At 41.3% G+C, this 26,045-nt stretch overlaps 2 protein-coding genes across 5 annotated transcripts; one reads left to right on the forward strand and one right to left on the reverse strand.

The window, feature by feature from the left end:
* Positions 1–417: 417 nt before the first annotated feature.
* LOC306789455 (AP-1 complex subunit mu-1) lies at positions 418–11,647 on the reverse strand. 2 transcript variants are annotated; one of them, XM_079285413.1, is made up of 12 exons: positions 11,462–11,647; positions 10,260–10,416; positions 10,064–10,131; positions 9,805–9,935; positions 9,046–9,193; positions 8,715–8,841; positions 8,269–8,408; positions 6,869–6,940; positions 6,411–6,569; positions 6,049–6,174; positions 1,664–1,739; positions 418–1,247 (listed from the first exon to the last, which is right to left on the reverse strand). In XM_079285413.1, exons 1-12 carry the CDS (start codon positions 11,501–11,503, stop codon positions 1,225–1,227), a joined length of 1,269 nt encoding a protein of 422 aa, XP_079141539.1. In that variant the 5' UTR covers positions 11,504–11,647; the 3' UTR covers positions 418–1,224. The 2 variants fall into 2 exon arrangements, with proteins under 2 accessions (XP_079141539.1, XP_079141538.1); XM_079285412.1 differs by having other exon boundaries at positions 8,269–8,411.
* Positions 11,648–16,169: 4,522 nt separating this feature from the next.
* Positions 16,170–25,241, forward strand: LOC306789404 (tropomyosin alpha-4 chain-like). 3 transcript variants are annotated; one of them, XM_079285330.1, is made up of 9 exons: positions 16,170–16,476; positions 18,852–18,977; positions 22,539–22,672; positions 23,222–23,339; positions 23,430–23,500; positions 23,604–23,679; positions 24,002–24,064; positions 24,144–24,213; positions 24,423–24,795. In XM_079285330.1, exons 1-9 carry the CDS (start codon positions 16,363–16,365, stop codon positions 24,503–24,505), a joined length of 855 nt encoding a protein of 284 aa, XP_079141456.1. In that variant the 5' UTR covers positions 16,170–16,362; the 3' UTR covers positions 24,506–24,795. The 3 variants fall into 3 exon arrangements, with proteins under 3 accessions (XP_079141456.1, XP_079141454.1, XP_079141455.1); XM_079285328.1 differs by lacking the exon at positions 24,423–24,795 and adding an exon at positions 24,897–25,241 and having other exon boundaries at positions 16,178–16,476; XM_079285329.1 differs by lacking the exons at positions 16,170–16,476; positions 18,852–18,977; positions 24,423–24,795 and adding exons at positions 21,039–21,411; positions 24,897–25,241.
* Positions 25,242–26,045: the final 804 nt, after the last annotated feature.

Consider the following 26,045-nt stretch of genomic DNA (forward strand, 5'->3'; position numbering starts at 1 on the left):
ACCTCATGCAGGACCACTGCAGTCTGGCTTGGCACGAACAATAGCGAGTCTGTGCTGGTCCATCCTACGTTTCTCTTCTCCAGCAGGTCTGTGAACGTTGACCACAGCTCGAGTCACATCCTCCCCTGCTCTCCTGCGTGTTTACGGAGTGCTGGCGCTCAATTGCCTATGATATCACGGGCCCTGGGTATTAAGGGTCGCACTGTTTGAAAAGACCTCCAGGACGGGGTGGAAAGAACCAAGTACACCCACGAGCCTGATACAGGACCCCCCCCCCCCCTCCCCCTCTGCAGAGTTTTCCCCTCCATTCAGCATTCCTCATTGGTCCGTGGGAAAGGTGCCTGCAGATGACGCTTTGTGAGCTCACCGTAATGACTGCGCTGACATCACAAACACAATGACGCAGGGAGCCGGTGCAACGGTTTTCTCTAAATAGACATTTAATGATTTAAAAGGTGTGTGGTTACAGACGGGGAAAAGGGAAACGAGTGTCGGGTTGGAAAAGAGGGATTTCCAATTGGTATTCTTTTTATCGTGTGACTTAAACTTCATGTTTTCTGCAAAGCTGAATGTCAGAGGAGTCAAACTGATGAAAAGCACACAGCAGCCATGGAGCCGAGAGGGCAATGCTCTGGCATGTAGCAATGGCATCACAGGTGATAAAACTACAAAAAAAAACAACAAAAAGAGATCTTAACTTTGCTTTTCAATTTACAATTAGCAAACAAATAACACTGAAGTTCATCAACATGTAACAAATATATACACATAATCAACAAATAGGAATTGTGGCAGAACAAAGCAGCTTCATATAAAAAAACATCCTACTCAGACTGACCAGAGAGTGCGTTATTGACCTGCGAGGATGTGATTATAGTAACTTTAAATGAGAATCGTAACATACTCTTTTAAACCATTTGACCCATTGTGATACGATTGTATACATCTCTGCGCTGTGTGTTGGATGTAAACATTGCTCCTGCGATCCTTGGCCTTGCTCACACAGTAATAAAACTAAATTACTTTTTATTTGATAACCTTACCTAACTGAAGGCTCCAACTAATATTTGCATTGATCAGAAATCAGTATAACTTCAACAGATACAAAAACTAAAGAAAGACAGTCCTCTGGTCTCATGACTGACACCTGCCATTGACAGCGCATTAGCGGCTCCACGCCGCCCCCTCTGATTTCCACCTGCCTACTGCCGGCTGAGGCGCCGCCTACTGGGTCCGGAGCTGGTAATCTGAGGAGGAAATGGATCAAATGTAATCAAATGGACAAAAGAATAAGAGAGAATCAGAGAGAAATCAAGTGGAGGCAGCTGATGCTTTCCACCCAGAATGAATGGAATACAAAGGAAATGAGATAAGGATGTTTGGCAATTCGTGGCAACATTAGCAAAAAAGACAAACATGTGCAACGTTCAAAATTTCGGTATGAAGATCGGGGAAGCTCGACAGAAAAAAAAAAAAAAAGTTCACTTTCTCACATTTCGCAGGACGTTGCCACATTGCCTCATGTTCTACACTGTATCCCCTTTTCATAGAACTGCATGAGTTCAAGGCTGGTTCCCACCACATTGCACTGCATTGCCCAACTGTTGCCTAAGAGCTGCAGATACGGGCACTCTGCACAAGTATGAGTGAAATCATAACCCACCTCCATTTTGGGTGATGTAGCGCACCCACGGCAGGGCCTGATACCCGCTCTTCTCAATGATCTTCAGGTAACGCACCTGTTGAGGCAAAACAAAGCTGAATGACTTTTGCCAACAATTTTTCCAACTCTGAATTCTTCGATATGAACAGCTTTTGGGTTTGCACATCATCGCAGACATTGCTGTAAGTTGCTGTGTTATAGTCCAACCAGTAACACAACATAGTTGTTTCACCAGAAGCTAAAATGACCTGTTCTTTAACATTTAACATCTGAATTGAACCTGTGCAGGGTCTCATTGCAGGCTGGAGTCCATCCCAGCATGCACTGGTATTGTTTGTAACATATTGCACATAGAGAGTGGTGAAGTGCATTATGGTTTGAGAAGTTCTTATGAATATTTTTAAACAGTATTTTCATTTTTGAGTCTCGGTTGTGCCTACATCGTCTGCAAAGGAGCAAAGCTACAAACTGTTCAGAGCCTCCTTTCAAACCTACAGCAAGTATTCGCACATTTTAAGTGGAGTACTCCTTTACGCTTGTAGCGAGCTGCAAGTTGTAGTAAGAGTAGTGGTGATGGTGAGGAAGTAGTGGTATGAGTCACACTGCGAGAAGGGAAGCAGATACAGAACAGCTTTCAAGGGAAACTAAGTTCATTTACATAACTGTAATTTTTGAGGCCTGTGAGGAGGAAAAAAATGCACATCAGCATTATGAAGAGACAACTTTCACAAGCCATTAACTGATATTTCACCAGACCAGTGTTACAACAGAGCTGATTTTTCAAGAAAACACTGTAATATCATGCAATCGCGTCCATCACTGAACATGATTGCGCATCGTTTTTTCTTCATAAATCATGATATGACTTTACATGCATTATGGATATCATTTCTATCACAATTCAACCACAATGACATTGATAATTCACTTCTCTGTGGTATATTAATTCATCTTGTGGTAGCAATGAGTATCTGTCCCTGCTATTACAAATATTACAGAAGTAATAAGTTTCACACAAACCCTTCTGCAAAAAAAAAAAAAAAAAAAAGACATTCTGTTCTGTCCTCTCACTATTAGCAGGGATGAGGTCGGTCACCTAAAGGCCTGACGTGACCCCTCTCTGGGAGACGTTGCCATGTCTCCTTCATGCCCGTTCCCAGCCAAAAGCTGGACAGACGGGGCAGGAATTTGTGGGTTGAGTGGCGGCGGGCCTCTGGTAAGGCCGCCTTGTTATTACCTTCCACTACACAGTGAGGTCAGAGAGACGGAGAGAGAACGAGAGAGAGACAGAGCGCCTCGGACACCAGACGCATGACGACAAACACATGGACGCGGGATCACCGAGTCTGCCCAGCACAGCACTTCTCCCTGAACCCCAGCAGCCAAACATGCAGTCGGTCTGACCGTGGGTACGCAGTCAGCAAAACGGCATCAAAAGCAATCCTCCGCAAAATATCATGATGGGTTGTAAGATGAGAAGGGAAAAGGAGGATGTTTGTTGTATCTCGTTTGGTAAGTACAGACTACATGTGTGGTCTGGATCTATCAGGCTTTTTGGTAGAAGCTATGGCCCAAAATGCATCTGCCAACGTTCCCTCGGCATCACCTAAAGACGGGAGATTTAAAAACGTAGCGACACTTCTGCCGTTATTGCCACTCGGCCAAAGTGTGGGATTACTCCATTTCTAGTTAAATTTATAAGGTGCAGTTACGTGCATCATACACACTTCACATGTGCTCTCCCATACACTTAGTGGTAGAGTTAAGAGGAACTTTCTCATGCTTTGATATTTACACGTGTCTAGTTAAGCTTCACAGCCTCTTCTCACACGTAGAGAGTGGTGCTCCTGGCTGCATCAGAGTCTGAGAGCCAGTCTGCTGTTGCCCTGTAATGAGGAAAAGGTTACTGGCCGGACACAAGAGTTCGATGGGAATATGGCTCGTCACAAGTTGCCTTTGAGATGGTGGGCGCACCACAGAGTGATTGCAAACGCTGAGCAAGGCGTTTTTAGGCTTTTGGTTCAACAATTTTGGGAACTGGTAAACTGCGACAACTAAAGCACCAATATTGTAGACTGATTCCTAAATCGCCCTTAACTTCTCAAACAAGTTTCGGTTATGTAGTTGACATGTCATGTCTTCTTGAAAAAATGACCGGAAAAACCATTTAGCACTCAGTTAAAGTATGTTACCCCCCCCCCCCCCCCCCCCCTCAAAAAAGAACAAAAACTAACTAACAATATCCCCAGGGTGCACGGCGGTTTTCAAAACTAGTCCTTTGCTTTTATTAAGTTTAGCTCCAGGCTTATGTAAATGAATAACTCAACAGGTCAAAAAATTGCTCAATCAGTTGAGATGTCCAATGTTACGGTAGTACTGCTAAGAACTGCTGTCTAGAAATACAAAGTTTTCTGATCATTAATTGTGAATATGTTCAATTTCATATTCTAAATTTTTTAAGTGACTATATCAGTGTGATTTTTCGGGCATTTATTATACATATAAATATAGATTGTGTTTGAAGACAAGCCAACAATGGTTTGTAGAACACCACAAAAAGAGGATCCATCAACAGATGGATGTGCAAGTCTGATCTAGTTGCACTGCGTATTATCTGACTTCTGGTTGTTTTTCGATTACATTGAGTTACTTTTTTATTCTACTTATTCAATGTTTCATGTGTATGTTGTGTGTAACATATTGTTACAACATGTTTCAACCGTACGATAGAGGCTTATCATTAAAAAAAAAAAAAAGTCTTTTGTTAGAGACCAAAGGAACATTGTTGTTGTTTTTTTATGCTTGTGATCATAAAAGCGTTGAAAAATACCTTGGACAATCATTTTTTATAAATAACGTTAACAATTAAAGCCATAAGCAGCAAAGGAGTAATCTCTATCCCCATCTCCATTTCATGGATATGCAAAGCATCTCAACACCTGTTTTTTCGCTGCACAATGACTTGATGCGCTTCCTTTCATTCAAGCATCTGTTCATTTGTGGATTGGCAAAGATGTGAAAGGAAGGACGGAAAAGAAGATTACTTATCGCAGCTGCCAAATTACCTTGGAAAATGGCGAGCATTCTTGTAGTGCCAAAACCACCCCAATTAAAAGTATCACATATTTCAATTATCGTGGGCTCAAGCTTCTTGTTTCCGGGTGGGCTGTACAATATCCACACAGCTTAATACGGTTTTATTGACTATCGCAGGAAATGTGGAGAAGCCGGAAAATACGACCACTCAGCTCTTTTAATTTGAATCAGACAGAAAGCAGTGTTAAAAGTCAAGAAGTAAATAAAACTGTAAGGAGAGATTCAGGACCCACTTCAGCCGAGCTTGATCAAAGAGCTTAATATTAAAAATAACATTGCTATAAAAGTAATATTTTGAACAGGACGTTTATACACAGTCTGAAGGAAATACTGTTTTACGAAAGAATTACTGCTCAATAAAGCATCCATCACATTAAAGCTCTGAACAACAGTGGCATTGATAACTTGTCCCATGTCTTGACAATGTGAGTTGAGATCTGGTTGATTTATCACTGAAGTGGGATAATGTAAATCCTTGTGGAAAACTTCTATTTTCAAATAGAGTTTGTCAAGTTGCCATTGTTTCCTCACATCCAGACATGGAGAAACACAGGTTTGTGTTGCTGTAATGCTGCACATATAATCACAGGACAACTGGGATTATTCAGTGATCTGCCCATCTGTGTAAGTGTGCGGTCAGCAATTTTTTATTCAAACATGAAGGAAAAACATTACCTCCTCTCTCATTTTCATGGGAATCGCAATCAAATTCCAATGAATCTACTCACCTGCAACTAAGAATGACATTTTCTATCACTGTGATTAACATGAGGGCAGAGGGCTCAGTCCAGGTCGGTGAGCAGTTGCTCTCTGGTTTGTTCAACTGTAGACATTTTCTCGACCACAAAAAGAGTCTCACAGCTTAACAGTGCTCCCGTACTGCCCCCTCTGGCCAAAAACGGGTCAAATATGAATTGTTTGAATTCCTGTTCTAGAGAGAGAGAGTTTATACGAGAGACGTTGCTCCGTACTATAAATTCTGAATCCAGGACTACAGGGAAACAACCGAGCACCGCAAGATATGTGGACTACGCATGCATAATAATAATAACTGGCCGACAATCAGAGAGCAGGTGCAGATGAATCAGCTTGAACCAGGAACTGTGTTTATAGGAATGATAAACACAGGTCGACCTGTAAATAGATTTAGTGTGTTTTCCTGTGACAAACACCCTGTTTTTGTAAATTAAAACTTGTATTTTCTATCGGCTCATTCTACCTCTACCACCTGCATGTAGCTTGAACAAAGTACTTGTGGAACAATATGAAAATACAGTTTGACAGAGTACCTGGATGCCTGAGGTGGTGAAGTATGGGATCTCAAACTTGACACTAATCGGTGGCTTCCCCTCCTTGTCTTCAGCCTCTACACTCGGCAGACCGAAGTGGGCGCGCATCAAATACTCCTTTCCACCCTGTGAGAAGTCACAACACAGAATTATTCATACAAAACAGACTTGATATTCTACTGCTCAGTTATTATAAACATTATCTACAGCACAGAACTAACCCACCAGAACAAGAGTCAGTTGAGAACCACAAGCAAACTGCAACACAACACCTTGCAGCATTGTTTAAAACCCAAACGTAAGACCACGCAGTCCCTTTTTAACATCTGCACGAGAACTCATGAGTCAGGATTCATGCTCACAGGGAAGGACTTGATTGACCAGACGATCTCGCTGTTCTCGGGCACCCACTTCACGCTCCCCACTGTGGTCTTGAATTTGGGTGAGTCAGCGTCCGTTGGCACAGGAATGTGGATCTCCACGTTGTTGGCTGTGGAGCGCCTTTTGAACTGACTCTTCGCCTGAGACGAGAAAAACAAGCAGGTCCAGTTTTAACAGCCATCAAACCAAAGCCTGATGACGGTATTAAATGCGGTTTTGCCTCCCATGACAACTAGACACACAACATAGGCAACAACTAAGTCCCTGAAAATCTATTCGGTACCCTGATGTGATGGTTCACATACTTTGAGTCGGGCTGAACTGCATTACCGTCAAATCAAATGTTTCTTTCTTACTTTAAGAATAAACTGTGGGAACTAGGGAAGATTTGACAACAAGAAGAATGTTGCTACGAATGACGAGTGCAAAGGTGACCCACCTTGATCATGTACTCGATCCGGCTGTGGGAGTGCTTCTCGATGACAGATTCAATCCAGATTAAGGGCTTCACCTGAGGAACATGCATGTCCGCTTAAATAACATGTGACACAGTCACCACCTGGTGGACAGCAGATATTACTGCAACAAGAACCAACATTACATGTTTAAGAATAGGACATGCATTTGTAGGCATACATATATTTACTACCAACCAAAACAACAAAGAAGTCACATACTCAAACTTTGCATTGTGTGAAATCAGTGCAGAGCAAATCAAGGGAAAGACACAGATTGCGCAAAACTTGGGGGGGGAGGGGGTACTTAACACCCTGTGTCGTTATGCAACACATTTCATATTAAACATATATACAGTATATAGCCTGGCAGATGCTACATTCTTGAGGCAGATATTAGGGAGTTTCAAAAAAAAAATCTGATAACAATATATCAGCCGATCAGAAGATAATGAGGCACAAAATGTTTGAACATGAAAACAATCTTGATCTCCTATTTGAGTCTTTCTTTTATTTGAGACCAAGATACACACTGAGCGATGTAACTTTTAACTTGTTGTGTTTATTCCTTTTTTACCACAACTCAATCATGAAATTGGGGTGAATTTGGGGAAGGAGGAGGTATGACAGGTATGATTGAGCAACGTGCCACTCTAGAAGTCTCAAGTTTGACCCCGAGTAGCTATAACTGGAGAGACCTCTGCTCCACTGTGCTACTTCCTTTCCCACAAGCTTACTGGCACGTCTATTGTGAAACTTGTACTGAGAACTTAAGGTCACTTTACATTTTCTTAACCTTAAGTGAGTTCCTAAATCCTCCCCCTGTCCTCCTTCCATATGATTCTCCACGGATTATGGTTTTGGTATTTGAAATACTCTTGGTCGGTTGATGATGAAGCAATTTAGCCTCATTTGAGAAAATGTTGGTTTGGTTTGGTCAAGATCCCGTCACTTAAATATTAGCTTACTGACTGTGCCTCCCAAAGCAGTTGTTGTAAACACCTTTGCTAAATATAAGCCTTCAAGCTATCTCTAGGATTTACAGTTTTGTAAATATTAACCTGCAACTAGGGGGAGACTGATCATTGCGAGTACCAGGAGTTATTGTGGTGGGCTGCTTAATTATGATTCCAAATATATTGTCTTCCTGTAATTCCTACAGCGGGTTCATCGGTTGATATGCTGTGAGGACAACATGCATGCAACATGCTAAATCAAAAAGGCTACTGGAACCCAAGGAACTCAAAACTGATATCATCTCAGAAAATGACCAGCAAGTGCGGTGGGATTTGGTGCTTGGCAGGCGTACATTTGACAGCCTTCCTCTTGTTAGGGGTCAGTCTATCGGACCACCAGACCCTGCTGATAGAGCCACAGTACTCACGTGAGTGTTGAGGCGGTAGGACATGAGCTCAAACTCTCCATCGGGAGGAATGAAGGAGATGGTGCGGTCGTTCTCAAAGCGAGACAGACGGACACACTGGTGAAACTTCACATCTTCCAGCTCTACGGATTTACTCTTTCCTCCTCCATGAAAAAACAAGAGATGAAATGAAAAGAAGAAAAAGAGAAACACAAAGCGTACCTGCACTGCATCAACTGGTATGAATCAGGCTGAGGTCAAATTGCATTTGTAGATAACTTTTAGGGTTTTTCTGATAAGTATGAGGTGACAGATATGAGCGCCAGGAAGAATCGTCTAATTTTCACACTTGTATAGTTTGAAAGGGAAATGTATTATCATCAAATCGTCCATCAGGCAGCTCCTCACCCAGCTCGAATCGTGTGTTTACACAAAATAACCAAAGTCTGTTAGAAGAGATGACTCACTTCCAGTGTTTTCAAACAGAACCTTGTCGTTAAGGCCAAGCCGCAACTCAGGCATTCCAGACAGGAAGACACGCATCTTAATGGAGCCAACGATCTCACTACGTAGAACATTACCATTGGCACTAACCTGAAAAGCAGAGCAATGAAAGTGTTACACAGAACGCCATCATAGAAAGCATTAGCCATTTAAAGAGAGCTCTCACAGCAGCCCACAGAAAATACAGCAAGTTCAGATCGCTAATGTTGTGACGCACACAGGGAGGAAGTTTACAAGCACTGTGACTGGCATTCCCTTGAGCAACACAGCGCTTCTAGAACAAGGAGTTCCTACCAGGAGGTTGACTGACTCAATGACGTCCAGGAAGACCTCATTCTTCCTGTACTTGATGCCCTCTGACCTCCAGGAGACAGCATTGGTGACCGTGGCGGGGGGTCGCGGGGCGCCAGTGTCTAGCTTGTGCCCCTCCTGGGTTATGTATCTGAAAGACAAACAAAAATGTAAACACAGAGGCAAAACAGAGGAAAGGGAAATTCAACTGTATGCGGAGGCGGGTTCCCGTAAGCGTCAAAGACGAGCAGAGACTTTTATGGTTACTTAGGGAGGATTGTCTGACTGTCCTTCCTCACGACACTCGGGGGAAATCCAGAGTTAGCTTACTACATGTCTGCAGCACGCACAGACAAGTCCCGTAAGTTTAAACGGTCATATGCAGTGCTTTATGGTGAGGACACTAAACTCACTTTGATTTATAGAAATGACAATCCGTGAAACCTGATGAACACAACAACCAATGCATAAAAAACATTAAATCAAACAGCTGGTTTAATCCCGTGTGCCAAAATTGATTGGTAAAAACAGGAGGAAATGTCACTGAATATTAGCACTTAGAACAATCAACAATGACAATGTCATAAAATCACTAAAGTTGATTATCAGGTAGAAACAACAAACATCAAAGCTTCTCAAAAGCTCTTTTCATTGCCAGAATATTTATATTTTATGGATCAACAATGGGAGTACTCATTAGTTGCATCTGTAAAGAACGTACATAAAGTTAACTGCAGTGAGACTAAAGAAGAAGAAACTCACTCCTGAAGAATTTTGCTGTCGGTAGTCTGAGGATAGCCAAAATCCATCAGCTCATCCATCAGCTCGTATATGATGACAAAGTTATCTCTGATGCTCTCTTCCTCCAATTCTTTGAAATACTCTGAAAAAACCTGAAAAACACAACTTCTGTTTTATATTCCTATTTGTCCGTCACTGTAAACATCAAGTATATACGGCTTCGTTCGTGTTGTTTACTATCTAATTCTGCTGTAGACAGTGGCAAAGAGCTCAGTCCTACCTGGACAATTTTGTACAAGAAGGAGAAGACCAGCGAGACGCTAGCATTTTTCTTGGATGTTGCAACCACTGATGTGATGTGTGTTAAGAACTTTAGCTACAAGAGTTTAAAAAATACAAGCGCCATAGCAGCACAGGAGACATAATACCAAATGTTGACCAGCTGGTTAAGTGCAATAACACAGAGTGAAGGATACAGTAGAGGTTATTATGTTTGATCCACATGAAACGGACTCCCCCATGGGCCAGGATTGGAGAGAGGGTCCCCTCCTCCTCTTTGTCCATCAGAAGGGTCATGAAGTGCTCGATCTCCGACATGTCCACATCTCCCCGGTAATTTCGGCACACGAGGACCTGAAAGGAAAAGATAGTATTTGTTTAGCTCGCAAAATCGATCCTACTGAATGTTAGCAACATCTGCAGTACTATTTTACAGTACTTTGACACGTTTTTTTTATTTACTATTATTATTTATTGCTATGTGTATGTATATGTGCATAACATATGTATGTGTGTGTATATATATATATATATATATATATATATATATATATATATATATATATATATATATGTATATATATGTATGTATATACATTTCCTCTTAAATTGTGTCCTGTTTTTCATTGTAACTTATGGTTTATTTTTAATGCATTACTTGAAAATCAATAGTTAGTCATAGTAATAGTAATAGTTATTAAATGTTAGTTGTCAGTTACCAATGGGTGAAGTTTATAATAAAGTCAATTAAACATATTGTTATATGGGTTCATTCATTTGTAATCATCTTTACTCATCTATGATGAAATGCTCCATGTTATGCACAAACAAAACTAGATAGAACATCTTAATCTGCATGCAAACATATTTACAATGTTGCAATTTGTCAAACAAGTAGCTGCCTTGTCTCTGATGCACCCGTTACTTTTTTTTTTTTAACTGAAACATCTGTGCGTGGTAGCAACAAACAGCTGTCAAACGTGATTTTTCTGGATGTAAATGCATCTCGATTAATACACGTTTACGTCGTATTTACCAGAAGACGCACAAGGGTTAAAATAGGTTGTAGGGACATCATTAAATGTATGTAATTAAACTGTCGACTTGTGAAGGGAGTTTTGGCAACCGTTGACATGTCCCTGCTGCTAACAGCTGGTCACCGGGTTTGTTTTCCTGTCGCTACGTGGCCTAATATTTTCCAGTTAAACCATCACATGAATCTGACCTCCTTGTGCACTTTACTGGCTTAAATTAAAGGCCAAAAACCTTGACATAGCACATCGACCTATGCCGATGCCTTAGCTGCAGATTAAACCACATCGTGATCTGTCAGCGAAGAATGTGTTAGCAGAGCTGCTAGCTAGGCTAAAGCCAGTTTAGCAACGTAGCGTTATCTTACCTTTCCTTTTAAATCCAAGACATACACCGCACTCGCAGACATCTTGAACTAATCTACACGAGCTTAGTTCAGCTCCGTATCAGCAGCTTATTGACAACGTTTGATAATAACTACTTCGGGGCGAAAATCAAAGAACAGACTTTCATTCATAATACTGTAAAGGAGGAAAGCCACCCTTCCCTGTTTGGTTTGTCACACCATCCGGGCATCTGACGAGCGCCCCCTGTGGACCGGAGGATGTACTGTTAGTGGTCCAGAGAGGTTCCAAAATCAATAGATATATTTCTTTGTGAATGGATGGGGGTATCTTGGTATCTTGATACATAGGCGTACAATTTGACAAATACATGAAAACGTTTTGTTTCATTGAGCGTGCATCAGGTTAAATCAGGTAAATGTTAAATTATCTTTGCCTTGTGTGACAATTTAAAGTGTTTTTCTGCGTATAAACCTGTGCAACAAGGTCACTGATGGATGCAACATGCCACCTGTTCTCCTGTTGTTGACCTGACAACAGTACAGACAGAAACTACAAGCCCGTGACCATGTTTTAGTCTCATTCCATTTATATTGACATGGAATGGACATGGATTCGGATATAGAATATTGTTAAATTGTCCTTATACCATCTTTTGTAGTAAAGTGTGTGTAAAATGTTGTTAGATAATGTGTGGATGATATGCATGGCGAAATACAATGTTCATTTATTCAGATTTTTAGAACACAATGCACACATCAGAAATAGATTACGTTTACCAAGACCACTATAAATCCAGAGTTTGCATTTCTTCCATGTAAACACGCTCTTTGAAGCTTCCATGGTTTCTGAGCCATGTTACACAGACCTGCTTCTTTCTGTCATCAACCTTGTTTTCATCCTGTAGTTCCCTCTACTGGATGAATGGTTGATCTGCACTCGACAACTTTTACTGCTTCCAATGTTTAGGTAAAACAGCTCTTGCCACATAATCAACACCAAAAGACAGTACCATTTTCAAATGTTTTGATGAAACTGCAATGCAAACATTTCCCACAAAGTTGAAAGCTCACTATTGTCTCATATATAATTGCATGCTGGAGTACTAATATTTCCATTTATTGCAACTAAAAGGCCAAGGCCGTGAAAAACGGTCCCAGACTACAAGAACACAAGATTATTTTACACAAAATGAATGAAAAAACAATCCAGACACTTTTGTCAAATGTGTCTTAGAGGACGAGGTATTTGGTTCACTGTATGTGGAAGTGCCAGGAGATGCACATTCTCTGGGTATCTATTGTTTCCGTACATTTCCTCTCTGTCCATGTCTTTGCACATCGGGTCTCTTTTCTGATGATATGAAACTACAAAAATCAGAGGTAAAACTGCTCAGGTTTTGAATGCTATATTGGCAAAATATTTTATAGCTCTTCAATGTAAAAAGAATCTGAAGCACCAACTAATGATCAATGGCTCCCTTACAATGGAAATACTGACGTATGCTACTGAAGGCTAGACACAGACATTTGAAAAAACGCTGAATGAACTACCTGGAAAACCAAGTCACCCAACCAACTCTGCACTTTCTGATGAAGAAATGTAGCTTATGCATGACAGGATGACCATGATCATCATGCTTTTTATATTTTGTTCCGTGTTTTTATCTGCTATGTTTTGCTTTTGTTTCCTTATTTATTGTGGAAAGATATGAAAATCAATAAATCTATTCAACAACAACACAAAAGTACATTGACGAGCATGTTCACACATACTTTTGGTCATATAGTGTCATTAGTTGGGTGGTCGGATGGTGAATCTTGCATAACCAGCCAATCATTATGTATTTTCCATTGCAATGGTGCAAATATGTGTCGAGCTTCACCAAAGCTGAACTCAGATTTTCATTCAACTGCTCTGAGTTTCTGCAAGTCTTCACTGTCAGATGATATGTGACCCCAGTTCTTTAACTGAGAGGCATTGCTGCTTCATATGTCTAAAAATATACCACTTATGAATATGTCACTGTGTGATAATAGACAAAGCTACTGGAGTAATTATTGAGGCTTAACATTAAAATAACTAGGTCTAAAAGCCTGCTCAAGTAAACTAGCCAAGCAGCTGGTACTTTTCACCTCAGTGTATGATGGAGATCGAGATGTGAACCGATAGCAGAGATACAAGAACATGTGATGTGTGAATGAACAGTTGGGTCGTTTTGGACATTTGATAAAGTTAAAAACAGAGGCAACTGAAGCAGGGACGGTAATAATGACAACCATCTGATTCCCCCCCCCTCCTCTTGGTGTGAAAAGCCTTTCAGCGCTGGGCTTGTGTGAGACAACTGTGCCTCATCAAAGTGACAGATCTCCGATCCCTTGGCTGGTAAGATGGAGTCTCCACATTGTTAGAAGTCGAAGATACAACTGGACTGAGTTACAGAGCCAAATATAACAGATTACCACTTCCCTCAGCTACTTCAATACACTATACACAGTGTTTGTGTTTGGGGCTGTAGGTGGGGGATCTCTGGATGTCAGCTGTGTAGAAAGACATGTTTGTATAGAAACCGCTGAGCCGACATGTTTGCTGTTGCAGAATGGGCTTGTCTCAGTACACTATGAGTCAGCGCATCACACAGGTGTGACATACCTGATAAGTCACATGTGCAGGTGTTGCCACAGTCAACTTTAGGAGTATTAGTTGTTCATTGTTGTCGACTTGGACTGATTACTGTAACAAATGTGTTTTCAGTTCATAAAAGTTATCGGTGGGGACATTTAACCCAGAACTGTAGCGTCAATGTCCACATATCCCTTGCATGACATCAAGCACTTAAGGCTCCTAAAACTGTACTCGTTTGAATTCTTCATGGTAGAGTTCACATACACTCTAATCTGTTCCACTATTCCCATGGCTTTGTGATTTATACTTAGCAGGACTTTGACTCTACTCCCAAGGCGATCCTGTGGCTTTTGGGGGAGTTTTTACCATACAAGGAGAAGAGGAGTTTAGCTCGGTTTCCTGTGGGAGGGTTCTGATTTCTCTCAATCTGCATCTGACTCCGTCTCGATTTCTCTCTGGCTTATACCTCCCCTCTCTGTTCTGCTCTCGTGGTTCGGCTGCAAACCTCCTGCTCACTATACAACCCAAGAAGACTTTTATTAACAGAAAACATCACTAAAACACTTCCAAATTCAATATTTGTTCCATTAAATTGTCAGAACCGTATCTGTGTGCAGCCAACACCCTGACAGACCAAGTAAGGCACCAAGTCGCATTGTCAGCTTGTGTTGAACGCAGGATTGTAAAGCTGTCAAACTAACACCAATTTGATATAAAAGGCAGAACTGGCTCTGACCTCACACCAAATGATCCCATCTGATATGTCATGACAAAGTGACAACTTTCATAAACTAAGAAAAATATATTTGCAGCAAAGCATTTTTTATATAATTGATGGGTTTTTAAATGGTTTATGTAGCTGAAACCGAAGAATATTTTTTGTCACATGCATATCGCTGCGGCGATATGCTCCTCAAAACTTCAGAAAGCCCTCTTCTGTACAAGGAATGACATCCAATAAGGGGATACAGACTGTAATAGTGGCAACGCAATATGAAAAACATGAGATGCATGTGTCCAAGTTTATCTTAAGGTGTCACTTAAATGGCCACTGTACGCCTCACTGTTCTTTGAGTTTCCTTGGAATCTTTATTTTTAGCTGGGGCAACTGGCACAGAGGAGTTGAAAGCAAGCAGACAGGTCCATTAGCGCTGATGTCATCAGCACACACACACAGACACACACACACACACACAGCGCCCACTCACTACAGCAATTTCAAATTACCACTGTATGCACCAAGATCAATCAGAAGTTACAAAATATCAATATTTTAAATAGTTTTCATCTTCTTACATTTGATTTTCTTGCCATTTTATTCAACTTTAAACTGAAAATAAATGAAGGGAAGACCATGCATGACCCACTTTCCAAATATCTCATATTGGTGCAGAAAATTGAATTCCTGGAAACCATCTCAGTAACACAAGTTGTATCCACCAGTCAACAATGCTTTTTATGTTGTGTGCCTTACCAACAACAGAAGACAGATCGAAATAAAGGTCTTTCAGACCAATAGTAATTGAGAGGATCTTAATTGCAGTCGACCTATATGGTTCATGTGTGTAGCTCGACTGGAACGCTCCAGCTGCCTGGTGTAGATCACATGCAGGCAGCTTTCTCCAAATTTTCTTTGGCTGGATCATTTTCCAAAAGCCCCTTTTTTCATGCAGCGGTAGAATGAAAACTATGTCCTTTCTAACCAACTCTGGTATTAACATCAATTTGAACATTCCTAAGTAAGAGCCCAGGAATATAGATATGCAGTCCAAAGGGGGAAAATAAACTCACAAATGTGAACAATGTCCTTTTGATAACTGAGTTCTGGACCATTTTCCTTCTTCTTATCTGCTGTTTCTCTGCTGTCCTGTTCAAAACAAAAGGACCATGAACCAAATAAGGAGATTTACACCATGTTGCTCCTCCAAAGAGCCTTCAAGAGGTGAAGTTAAGATGAGGGAGGGGGGCAGAGTTCTGGAGTAGCCAACGCAGGGGAGTGGCGGAAAGGGGTAAACAGTGGGAAAGGGCTGTCTCCAAACCTCCAGTCAAGTTTAAATCACACAGAGCTCCGCCGACTCTCAGTTTGTATCCTCCTCTCTGCCCTCTCGCTCTGAGCTCCCTCTGTCTCTCTCCTCCTCTCCGCATCTGCTGGTTGCTCTTTCCCGTCAACCTTGTGCGGGCTCTTGTGAGGCGTCTTCCTCTGAACATCTGCAACAGCTTTTCGCCTAAAGCAATAAAAACCTTTTTTTTTTTTTTTATTCCTCCGAAGCCTGCGAGACACTGAGACACAACTGTCACCATGGAGGCCATCAAGAAGAAGATGCAGATGCTGAAGTTGGACAAGGAGAACGCCATCGACAGGGCAGAACAGGCCGAGTCCGACAAGAAGTCGGCGGAGGATAAATGCAAGCTGGTGAGACAAATCTGGTGGAGGTGACGGCCTGACAGAGCAATGTGTGCTCTTGTTTAACACTCATTGTTGTTAGTAGGGCAATAATTAGATATCATAATATATTGACTTTCAAGATGAGATCAACTTTATTGATCCCACACTGGGTACTTGAAGAAATAAATACAAGAAGTATAGAGAGCTACTGCAATGATGTGGTTAGAATTGTCCAACTTGATTAATCTAAGCACACTGTAATTAAAAAGTTACTAAATTAGTTTTTGAACTTTTTTTGTGATGTACTCCATAACTTGATTATCATACATACGTAAGTTTGTGTACATTTTCCATATCATGATATACATCAATATCAAAAAACATTATTACGTTTTTGATTTCAACTCTATTTCTAATTATACAGCTCCGGCTAGAGTGGTAAGAATATATAAACCTTATTGTAACAAAGTTGGAAACAGTTCATGTGTATTTAAATGATTTCCTTCTGAAGTATTTTGAGTCTCTTTCATTCACTGATAAACCAACTTTATTTTTGATTATTTTGTGAAAACAGCCTAATGTGATTCATTTGCTATTCACATATAAGTTTAAAATATTGTTGTTTTGTATGGTCTGGTCTTAAATGAATAAATACCAAACCACTTGTCCAGACTGCAGAGGGGCTTAACATAAAATGTCAAGTATTTCCCAAAGCACCAAATGCTGAATTACAGAGAGCAGCTGATACTGAGCCCCTGAGTCGTGTCTCTTGGTGGGCAGACGAAGGTGGAGCATGTCCACAGGGACGCACAAACAGAATGGCAGAGTGACGACTGCTATCCACATCCACAGTGAGCCAGAGGGATTACTTGAAGCTACCAGAAGTGGTGATGCAGGAGTTTAAACAACCCATCTCTAGCAGCTGTTGCTCTGACTCTCTAGCAGGAGAGTACTTCATTCGCCAGCATTCTCATCTGAAATTAAGTCTGCAATTCATCAACAGCAACCTCACCAATTCCTGCACATTCATATTTGGTGCTGCAGTGTAAGAACCGAAGAGAGTTTGATATGTCGAGGGCTAACTTAATGATAGTGTATTTGTACCACTTGACACAAGCATGTGGAGCTGCAATATGACATTTGAGGCTACCTACTACTTATTGCCCAGTGAGACGTGGTGTCGTCATCACGGCGGTGCGAGAGGAATGCTTGAGAGCAGGGAGTTGGAAAGGCACAGACAAAACTGGCTCTACATTGGAACAAGTGGAAAGAATCTTCTCTCTGGTCTCTAATGCCCTAATCACACCCAAGGAGTGACAGTTCTCTATGGCACTGCACAGATGGACCCCCATCATGTCTTCCACATTAAGGAGCAGTCAGCATGAAATCCTAGAAGACTATGCAGAGTTCCTTCGTGTTTTTTTGATGCCATTGATTCAAGCAGTGCTAAGAGATGCTTTCTTTGCTATTCTTGGCGCGATGGCACGAACATCAGAGTGCAGTTCTTCTGGGGGAAGGTCAAAAGCAATACTCAATCTTAACATACATCACAGACAACAGTCTCCGGCGGCAATTAAAGGACCGGCTCACCTAAACCACAACAGCATTTTAAAAACTCAGCAGCAATGCGTCTTTTCAGAAGCAATGCATACTCTTGATAATCCACAGACTTCATGCTCAACCCTTTACATTGGAACTACTTTCTCCCAAAGAATTAGCCCTGGTTCTGTCGATTATAGAGACACGTTGGTACGGTATGAAATATTTAAACAACTATGAGGCTGGATTCCAATTAAATTGTGTTCAGACATTCATGGTTCCAAGAGGCTGAACACTGATGTCATAGGTGGTCCTCTAACTTTTCAGTTAGAGTCATCCTCAGGCCAAAATGTCAATTTGTTCAATAATTTGGTTTATGACCAAATACCTGGATAACTGACATTCCCATCAACCCAAAACCGTACGTGTTGTTTACTGCTAATGAGCAAATGTTAGCATGCTAACACATTAAAGATGGTTAACATTGTAAACATTATGCCTGCTTTCCACATGTTAACATCATCCTGGTGAGTATGTTAGAATGCTGATATTAGCATTTAGCTCAAAGCATTGCTATTCCTACATAGAGCACCACAGAGTCACTGTCATTGCTTTAGACCTTTGGTCTTGTTTTGAGACATTTAACTTTCTGAGGTTGGCACTAGTTATGTCCTGACATCAGAGTGCTTCTGGGGATTGAAAAGATCGACTGAAGTGGTGTTCATCTAAAAATGTCAACGAATGAGCACTCCCTTCCAGTCATTACATCAAAGCAAACCTGGATTGTACAAAGCAGTGTTTTATCCAGACTTACTTGGTTTGGTTTTCCTTCCTGACTCTCTGTCACGTTTGCCTTCCTTCAGCTGGAGGATGAGCTGCTCGCTATGCAGAAGAAGCTGAAGGGAGCCGAGGATGAGCTTGACAAGTACTCGGAGGCCTTGAAGGATGCTCAGGAGAAACTGGAACTGTCGGAGAAGAAGGCCACAGATGTGAGTTAACCACGACGCCATCTGAAACACATTATCCACACTGCAGTGGAACGCCACAACTTCTGAGTTTCAGTTTTATAACATGTTGATTACCACTCTTTCAGACAGGCTAAACTAAATATCACTCCAGGATTGGAAAAAGACCAATAAAAAGAATTTGCAGACAGATGTTCTTTTCTGTGTTGCCTCCACTGCTTACACTCCCTAAAAAAGGCCATGTCTGGAGTCACCTTAATCGTTGGTTGTTTCTTGAGTGATGAAACTAGCAGCAGAGTGACGCTCAGAAAATACAATAATCCAAAACTGCTTTAAAAGTGATTTGTTTATTTGTAACAAAGAGCACAATCTTCAAGTCCCTTGGCTTCTATGATTTCAACAAAACAAAGGGAAAAAAATAAACTACAAAAAAAACTGTACAGTATGTATGTTGGAAACAATTTACACAAAACTACTAATTCTCTTCTACCCCACATGGTGTTCATAGAGAATAGAGAGCATAGAGAATCACTGAGTTGTGGGTGTCTTTGTGAGGTCTGTAAGAGCCTTTTCTCAAGCACAGACACAACTTGGTCGCCCTGTAGCCGAGCAGGAATCTCAGGAATGCTGCTTATGCAAACAGAGAACTCCATACTGCAGTGTCTAATGAAATCAATGCTCTGGGGCAGAGATATGACACTCTGCTCTGTCCGGCCCTTACAGTACATTCCTCATCAGCAACAATGGTGAATAATCCTTTGCCTTCAAAGAGCATCTATTTAACATGGTCTTTCTTTAACAACAATATCTCAGTTACCTTAACGAGACGATATCTGATTCAATGTTATATTGGATCTAAAGCAAAAGGTTCAGAAAAAACAATATGGTGACAAACAGACTTGTTTGCTTTTTTGGGCAATTGTGTCCAATATTATTGATATAACACTGGAAATACTTTTCTAATCTGGTTTTTATCAGTGACGCGTAACGACTACCTTCTTTTACCATCGAGTTTTTCACATTCTTACGATGATGCATTAACTCGGAGCAACAATAAGATTTTCTTTTGCCTTATCAGCAGTCCAAAACCCAAAAATATCCTGTTTACTTTTACATAAAATATATATTTTATGTAAAAGGCAAAAAATGCTCACAGCTGAGAAACTGGAACCAGCAAATGTTTGTCATTTCGGTTGAAAAATGAGTAAAACAATTCATCCATTGTCAAAATAGTTGAATGATGAATTTTCGGATGATCAATTTATGTTTCAGTTGAAACAATTGAATACATTGCATCAAATAAAAGTAGCCTTCACAGTGAACCTAAAACGAGTGAAAGCAGTAACCCCGGGGTTAAAGGTCAGACTACAAGAATGCTAATTATTTCTGTCTCAGGTGACCCAGCTGGTCTGCTTATTGTATGTCTGTCCACCACCACTTCTTCTTCTACTGTATTTCACGGTGCTTATAACACACATACATGTCATACAAGGACAGACAGAGAAAATAAATCCGGGTTTTGCAAAGTAAGCAAGAGGAGGAGGTGACCGAAGGGTGCGCTGAAGGAATGTGTCGCCACCCGATGGCTGCGGGGCATGTCTGCAAACAAACCCATTTACATTCCAAGCTGCTGCTGCAGGTCAACAACCCCCGTAGCGCAGCATTATAACCGGCGCACCGCTGACCCTGCCTCCTCACCCTCCCGGGAGTAAATCTTTGGACCTTTGATTTCTACAACTCAACAACAATTTTACAACTCGCGTCTCTCTCCTCCACCCACTCAAGCTTGAGCTGGTCTTATCTTTTCTCCCTCACACACACACACACACACACACACACACACACACACACTCATGTCCGTGTGCTATGATTCACGTTGGATATGATTCATAGCTCTGAATCAGATGAGGCAACTTCCTCTCTTGATCGCTGCGCCCTCCCTCCTTCTAATCGGAGCAGAACCACGTAGCAGAAGCAACACCTTACATTTGCCATATAAGTCCACAATGGAGACTCGCGCACTGACTTTACACACCTCTTTTGCGGAGGAAACGAGCAGCGCCTTCCCCTCCTAAATCCTGTGATGTCATCTGAGACAGGCTTCCTCACAGGATTGGAGGATCTCGCCATAAATTTCCTGCAAACTCCCAACCCCTTTTTTTTTCTTTCCCCATCCCAACCCTACACGTCCCTGACTTCCTGCCCGAGGCTACAAAGTTTTCCATCGGAGCCGACGACTTTTACGCAAATCCATAACTTTTAAGGACACAGCAAGTCGATCTAGACCGCCACATTATCCGGGCTCCTTTTGTTTGTTTGTTGAGAAAACAAAGTAATCGAGGTTATGGAGGTGGTGAGGAAGAAAATCCAATCCCTCCAGCTGCAAGTTGATGAGGCAGAAGACCGTGCACTGGCAGTACAAAGGGAGTTGGACACTGAACGGGAACAGCATAACAAAGTGAGATAATCTATCCAACTTCAGTCGCATTTATTTACTTTAACTGTACTGCTCTCATACCAGTTGAACATGTTTACTGCATGTTGTGAATGATTTACACGCAGACTGTCAGTGTTGGACTGCAGGTAGGGATAACGGTACGCGCGTAACACTCCTGTAAGAATGCCAAACGCTTCCTGCGTATCCCTGTGGTAAATGTGTCGATTTATTCATCTTGTAATGTGTCGATGTGGTCGTTTATGGAAAGTTGGGGCATCATGGTCGCGACATTCCTTCTCAGACTTGTTCGACTGCGTTATCGAACTTAAACCCGCCCAAGATCCTCTCAAACACCTACAATTGCAACGAGAACCGTCGGCAGCTATTGGATCAACCGCCAGCGTGGTTGTTGCTTTAATATTAAGGTGTGGCAGTTTTATAACGTTTTTAAAAAGCTGGAATTTTCACCAAAATGATGTAAAAAAAAACACCTAAATGGTTTGTTTCCAGTCATCTTTGTTCTGCTCGCCTTATGAGCTTTTCACCTGAATCGCCTTTGACGCATATCTGAAGTGAGGAGCTGACTATAATCCCGCCTCTGCACAGGAAGAAGAGAGCAGAGGCGGTTATCTGGGATATCAGTCCCACAGGAAACGGGCCCAGAAGAAGCAATCTGTTGTCCCCCTCAAACATGAATGGCTGAACATGACAAAGAGTCAGACCAGCTGTGCCACTTCGGATAGGACAGGGTTAACTCTGCCACTCTTGTTGCTCTCTGCATCAGCAGTTTTCAAAGAGTCCGGTCAAGCTGCAAAGTCCAGAACTGACGATGGTTGTTGTGAGTGAAACTGATTTACGTGGAAGAAATCAGATTTATTGGAAAAAACAAAATGGGGTGATATGCAGACCTCGAAAGTATTGCGATCGGTTCCGAAGAATAAATATGCATAATTAAATAACCATCAAAATACAGCTCATAATATTCAGTACTGCAGTACTATTAAGACAATACACTCAAGACTAATATAATCGACATCGCTAGTTTCCAATGTGCAGCTTTGGCCATCCTCAACAGTATCCTTCCTCTTGTGGCAGCAGCTTGTTTCCTGGCTGACCTCTGACCTCTCTTTCGCTGCGTGTATGTGTAGGCGGAGGGCGATGTCGCATCTTTGAACCGCAGGATCCAGCTGGTGGAGGAGGAGCTGGACCGCGCTCAGGAGCGACTGGCCACAGCCCTGCAGAAACTGGAGGAGGCTGAGAAGGCTGCAGATGAGAGTGAAAGGTGAGGATCCACACGTACCTCAGTCATAATGTACTCACCACATAGGTTGCGAGGTTGGAAAATGATCAGCTCATGGCTTTGAGGGTCCCAAAAATTGCCCATGTTTTGGAGCAGTGACGTAAAGCCTCGTGGGATGAGTAGGCGATACATTTTAGTTGTGGACAAGGTGGCTGAGCTATTGGTTCTGGAAATATAAGATGCAATAAAATAGGATCTCCCAAGTGTGAAATTGGGTGTTAGATGCACAAGAAACAGACCAGATAAAAATACAAAAAATATCAAATTGGAGCAAAATATAAGGAAGCTAAACTATTAATATAAATTTTATTTAAAATATACACAGGCGCAAAGAAAGGACAAGAGCCGGTTTGTTTTTTCTTCTTCTGTTGTTTTTTTGTCAGTTTAGTATGTCCAGTGAGCTCATTTGCATGAGGTGCAGAACAGACTCCAAGCATCCGAATAATGTTGATACCCGAAACCACAAACGCATGAACAGATAGCCGTACATTTGTGTTCAACTAAAGGCCGTCTGTCTTTTCTGATCTTCAGAGGCATGAAGGTGACTGAGAACAGAGCAATGAAAGATGAGGAGAAGATGGAGATCCAGGAGATGCAACTCAAGGAAGCGAAACACATCGCTGAGGAGGCGGACCGCAAATACGAGGAGGTGCGGGCACTGAGATCGCATCTCAGCTGACTTTCGGTTTTCAGATACATTTTTGCTTAACTTTGATTTAACATCTGTTTTTGACATCAGGTTGCCCGTAAACTGGTGATCCTCGAGGGTGAGCTGGAGAGAGCAGAAGAGAGGGCAGAAATTGCAGAACTGTAAGCACAAATTTAAGAAGTGATATGAATGCTCGCAGATAAGGAACCGGGTCAATCCGACATATATTCAGAAAATGCAAATGTCTTTCCTCTATTCATACAGCAAGTGTGCTGACCTGGAAGAAGAGCTGAAGAACATCACCAACAACTTGAAGTCTCTAGAGGCTCAGTCTGACAAGGTAAGTGTTGTTAATCTCTCAGCAGTTTGACCTTTTTAAAACAACTTCTCACAATCAACTGAGTGGCTCAGTGCGACCACTCAGCAGAGCATCCACATCCATATTCTGTTCACAATGAGCTTCAAAACTGTAGAACTCTCATCTGACATTCTGAAAAAAAGAGACAAACGTCTTGTAGCGTGTATATCGATGATGTTTACGACATAGAAATTGAGCACAAAAAGGCAGAATGAAGAATGTTCCCTGATGATAAGATTGCTACATTTATTGTTTTGGCTGTGAGATAACTTTCGTCACCGATTATATCTCTGTCTCTCTATAGTACTCTGAGAAAGAGGACAAATATGAGGAGGAGATTAAAGTCCTGAGTGACAGACTGAAGGAGGTAAGTTCATGCCTACTGTACTCTGTTCTCTGAGGAAAGCCGTGTCGGGATGGTTAACATGTGTGTTGTCTCTTCAAAGGCGGAAACCCGCGCTGAATTCGCAGAGAGGACAGTGGCTAAGCTGGAAAAGACCATAGATGACTTAGAAGGTACACTTTATTTGAATCCTTTTTTCTTTTCAATCCTTCAGTGATCCACTCTTTCTATACTCGACCTTTGTTCCAAACTTTAACGTTTTTAATCTTCTCATTCTTTGATTTCTCTTTTTCCTCCTGATTTCCCGTCATGGTCTGCACAATTCTGCCTTCTCCTCTCAACCTCCTCCACCTGCTCCCTCTCGCTGCCCTTTGACCTGCAGACGAACTGTACACTCAGAAGCTGAAATACAAGGCTATCAGCGAGGAGCTGGATCTTGCCCTCAATGATATGAACACCTTGTAAACCTTGCTCATGACCTTTCTCCTTTCTCTTTGTCTCCCCTCGTCCGATTGAAAGCACTTTGTCTTTTCTTTTTCTCCCCCTTTGCTCTCACTGGCCCTTGCTCCTTTTGCGTTAAACTAAAGCTCAATAAAGATATTTATCTCTTTTATTCTGTCTTCTGTCATTTGAGTTCTGCCTGCTTTTCATCACTCTGAAGCTGCAACAGTTTATATATTTTTTGGCCATTCTGAAAAAGTCAAATTTGTAGATTAACTTTGTACACCAGTGTGTTTCTTTTGGTATTTCTGCTCCAACCATATATGAATAGATCGCCCATTGCTCTTATATGATCAATAATCTGTTCACTGACAAAGCCGTTGCATTTCATATCTGTTGTTACTTTTTATTGCAGAGAGCCTATCGAAAGAAAAGGAGCAAAACGTAGGAATGCATCAAGTCCTGGACCAAACACTGCAGGAGCTGAATAGCTTGTAAAATGCCAAGAAGAACATCAAGCAAATAAAAAAGCAAACACTTGTTTTGCAAAAGATATTTTCTACATGCTATCCATTCTCTGTAATTTTCACTCTTAATCCTGGATGTTAAAACACATGTACCCCTTTTATATATTTATGGTTCTTTTTGTTTATTTTCCTTTTTTAAAAATGGTTTTGGGTCCATATGCTTATCAGTTTCAGTGCTGGAAATTGTGTTGTAGACTGAATTCTGACCGCAAATAAAACTGATGATGAAGTGAGTTGTATGTGTTGTGTAGACTATGTTTATGTATGCACATTTCAGCGTGTGTGTGTCAACACGGAGCCATACACTACCTCTCCCTTCAGTTTACATGTGCTAACATGCACAGTGTTTTCTTCGTGCTCTGCTAAGACAGAGGATTCATCAAATACAAAACTGGAGATATGGCTCAGCTGCAGGTCCCACAACAATTGATTCTGACATTGTTTCACAAAAGCACCACACAAAAGGGTATGAAGGAGTAATAAGTACTAAACAACTAAACTCTCCATGGAAACTGTGCAACATGGAGATGTGATTGAAAACTCCGAAAACGGCAACTAAAATGGACCTAGTGTTGAGATATTTTGCAAAAAAAACAAAAGTGACGGCCCTCTAAAATGTAATGCCACAAAGTAGTGCAGTCCCAATTTTAAGTAAAAGCCGAGAAGGTTTATCATGAATAAAATACACAAAAGTAGAAGTAGGCTACTTATCTAAAATGGCCTGCTTCAGAGTATTATTGTATGTCATTGTATAAATATATCATGTATGCAGCATTTTAATCTTATCTTGTAATGCATCATATTTTATAAAATTGAAAATGTGTTTTGCAAGTAAAATATGAATCTGCATAATAGACTACTATAGCTGCATAATAAGTGTAGTGGAGTAAAAAGAATATTTAGGCTGTCACTGGTAAGCACAAGAGTGAAGTACCATAAATGAATATACTCTATATAAGTACAAGTACGTAGAAAGTATACTTAAGTAGACTATGCCACTTGAGTACTGAAGGCTGCAGTTGGTAAAGTGAGTAAAC

This window comes from Melanostigma gelatinosum (assembly GCF_949748355.1).
Source record: "Melanostigma gelatinosum genome assembly, chromosome: 15".
Taxonomy (NCBI): domain Eukaryota; kingdom Metazoa; phylum Chordata; class Actinopteri; order Perciformes; family Zoarcidae; genus Melanostigma; species Melanostigma gelatinosum.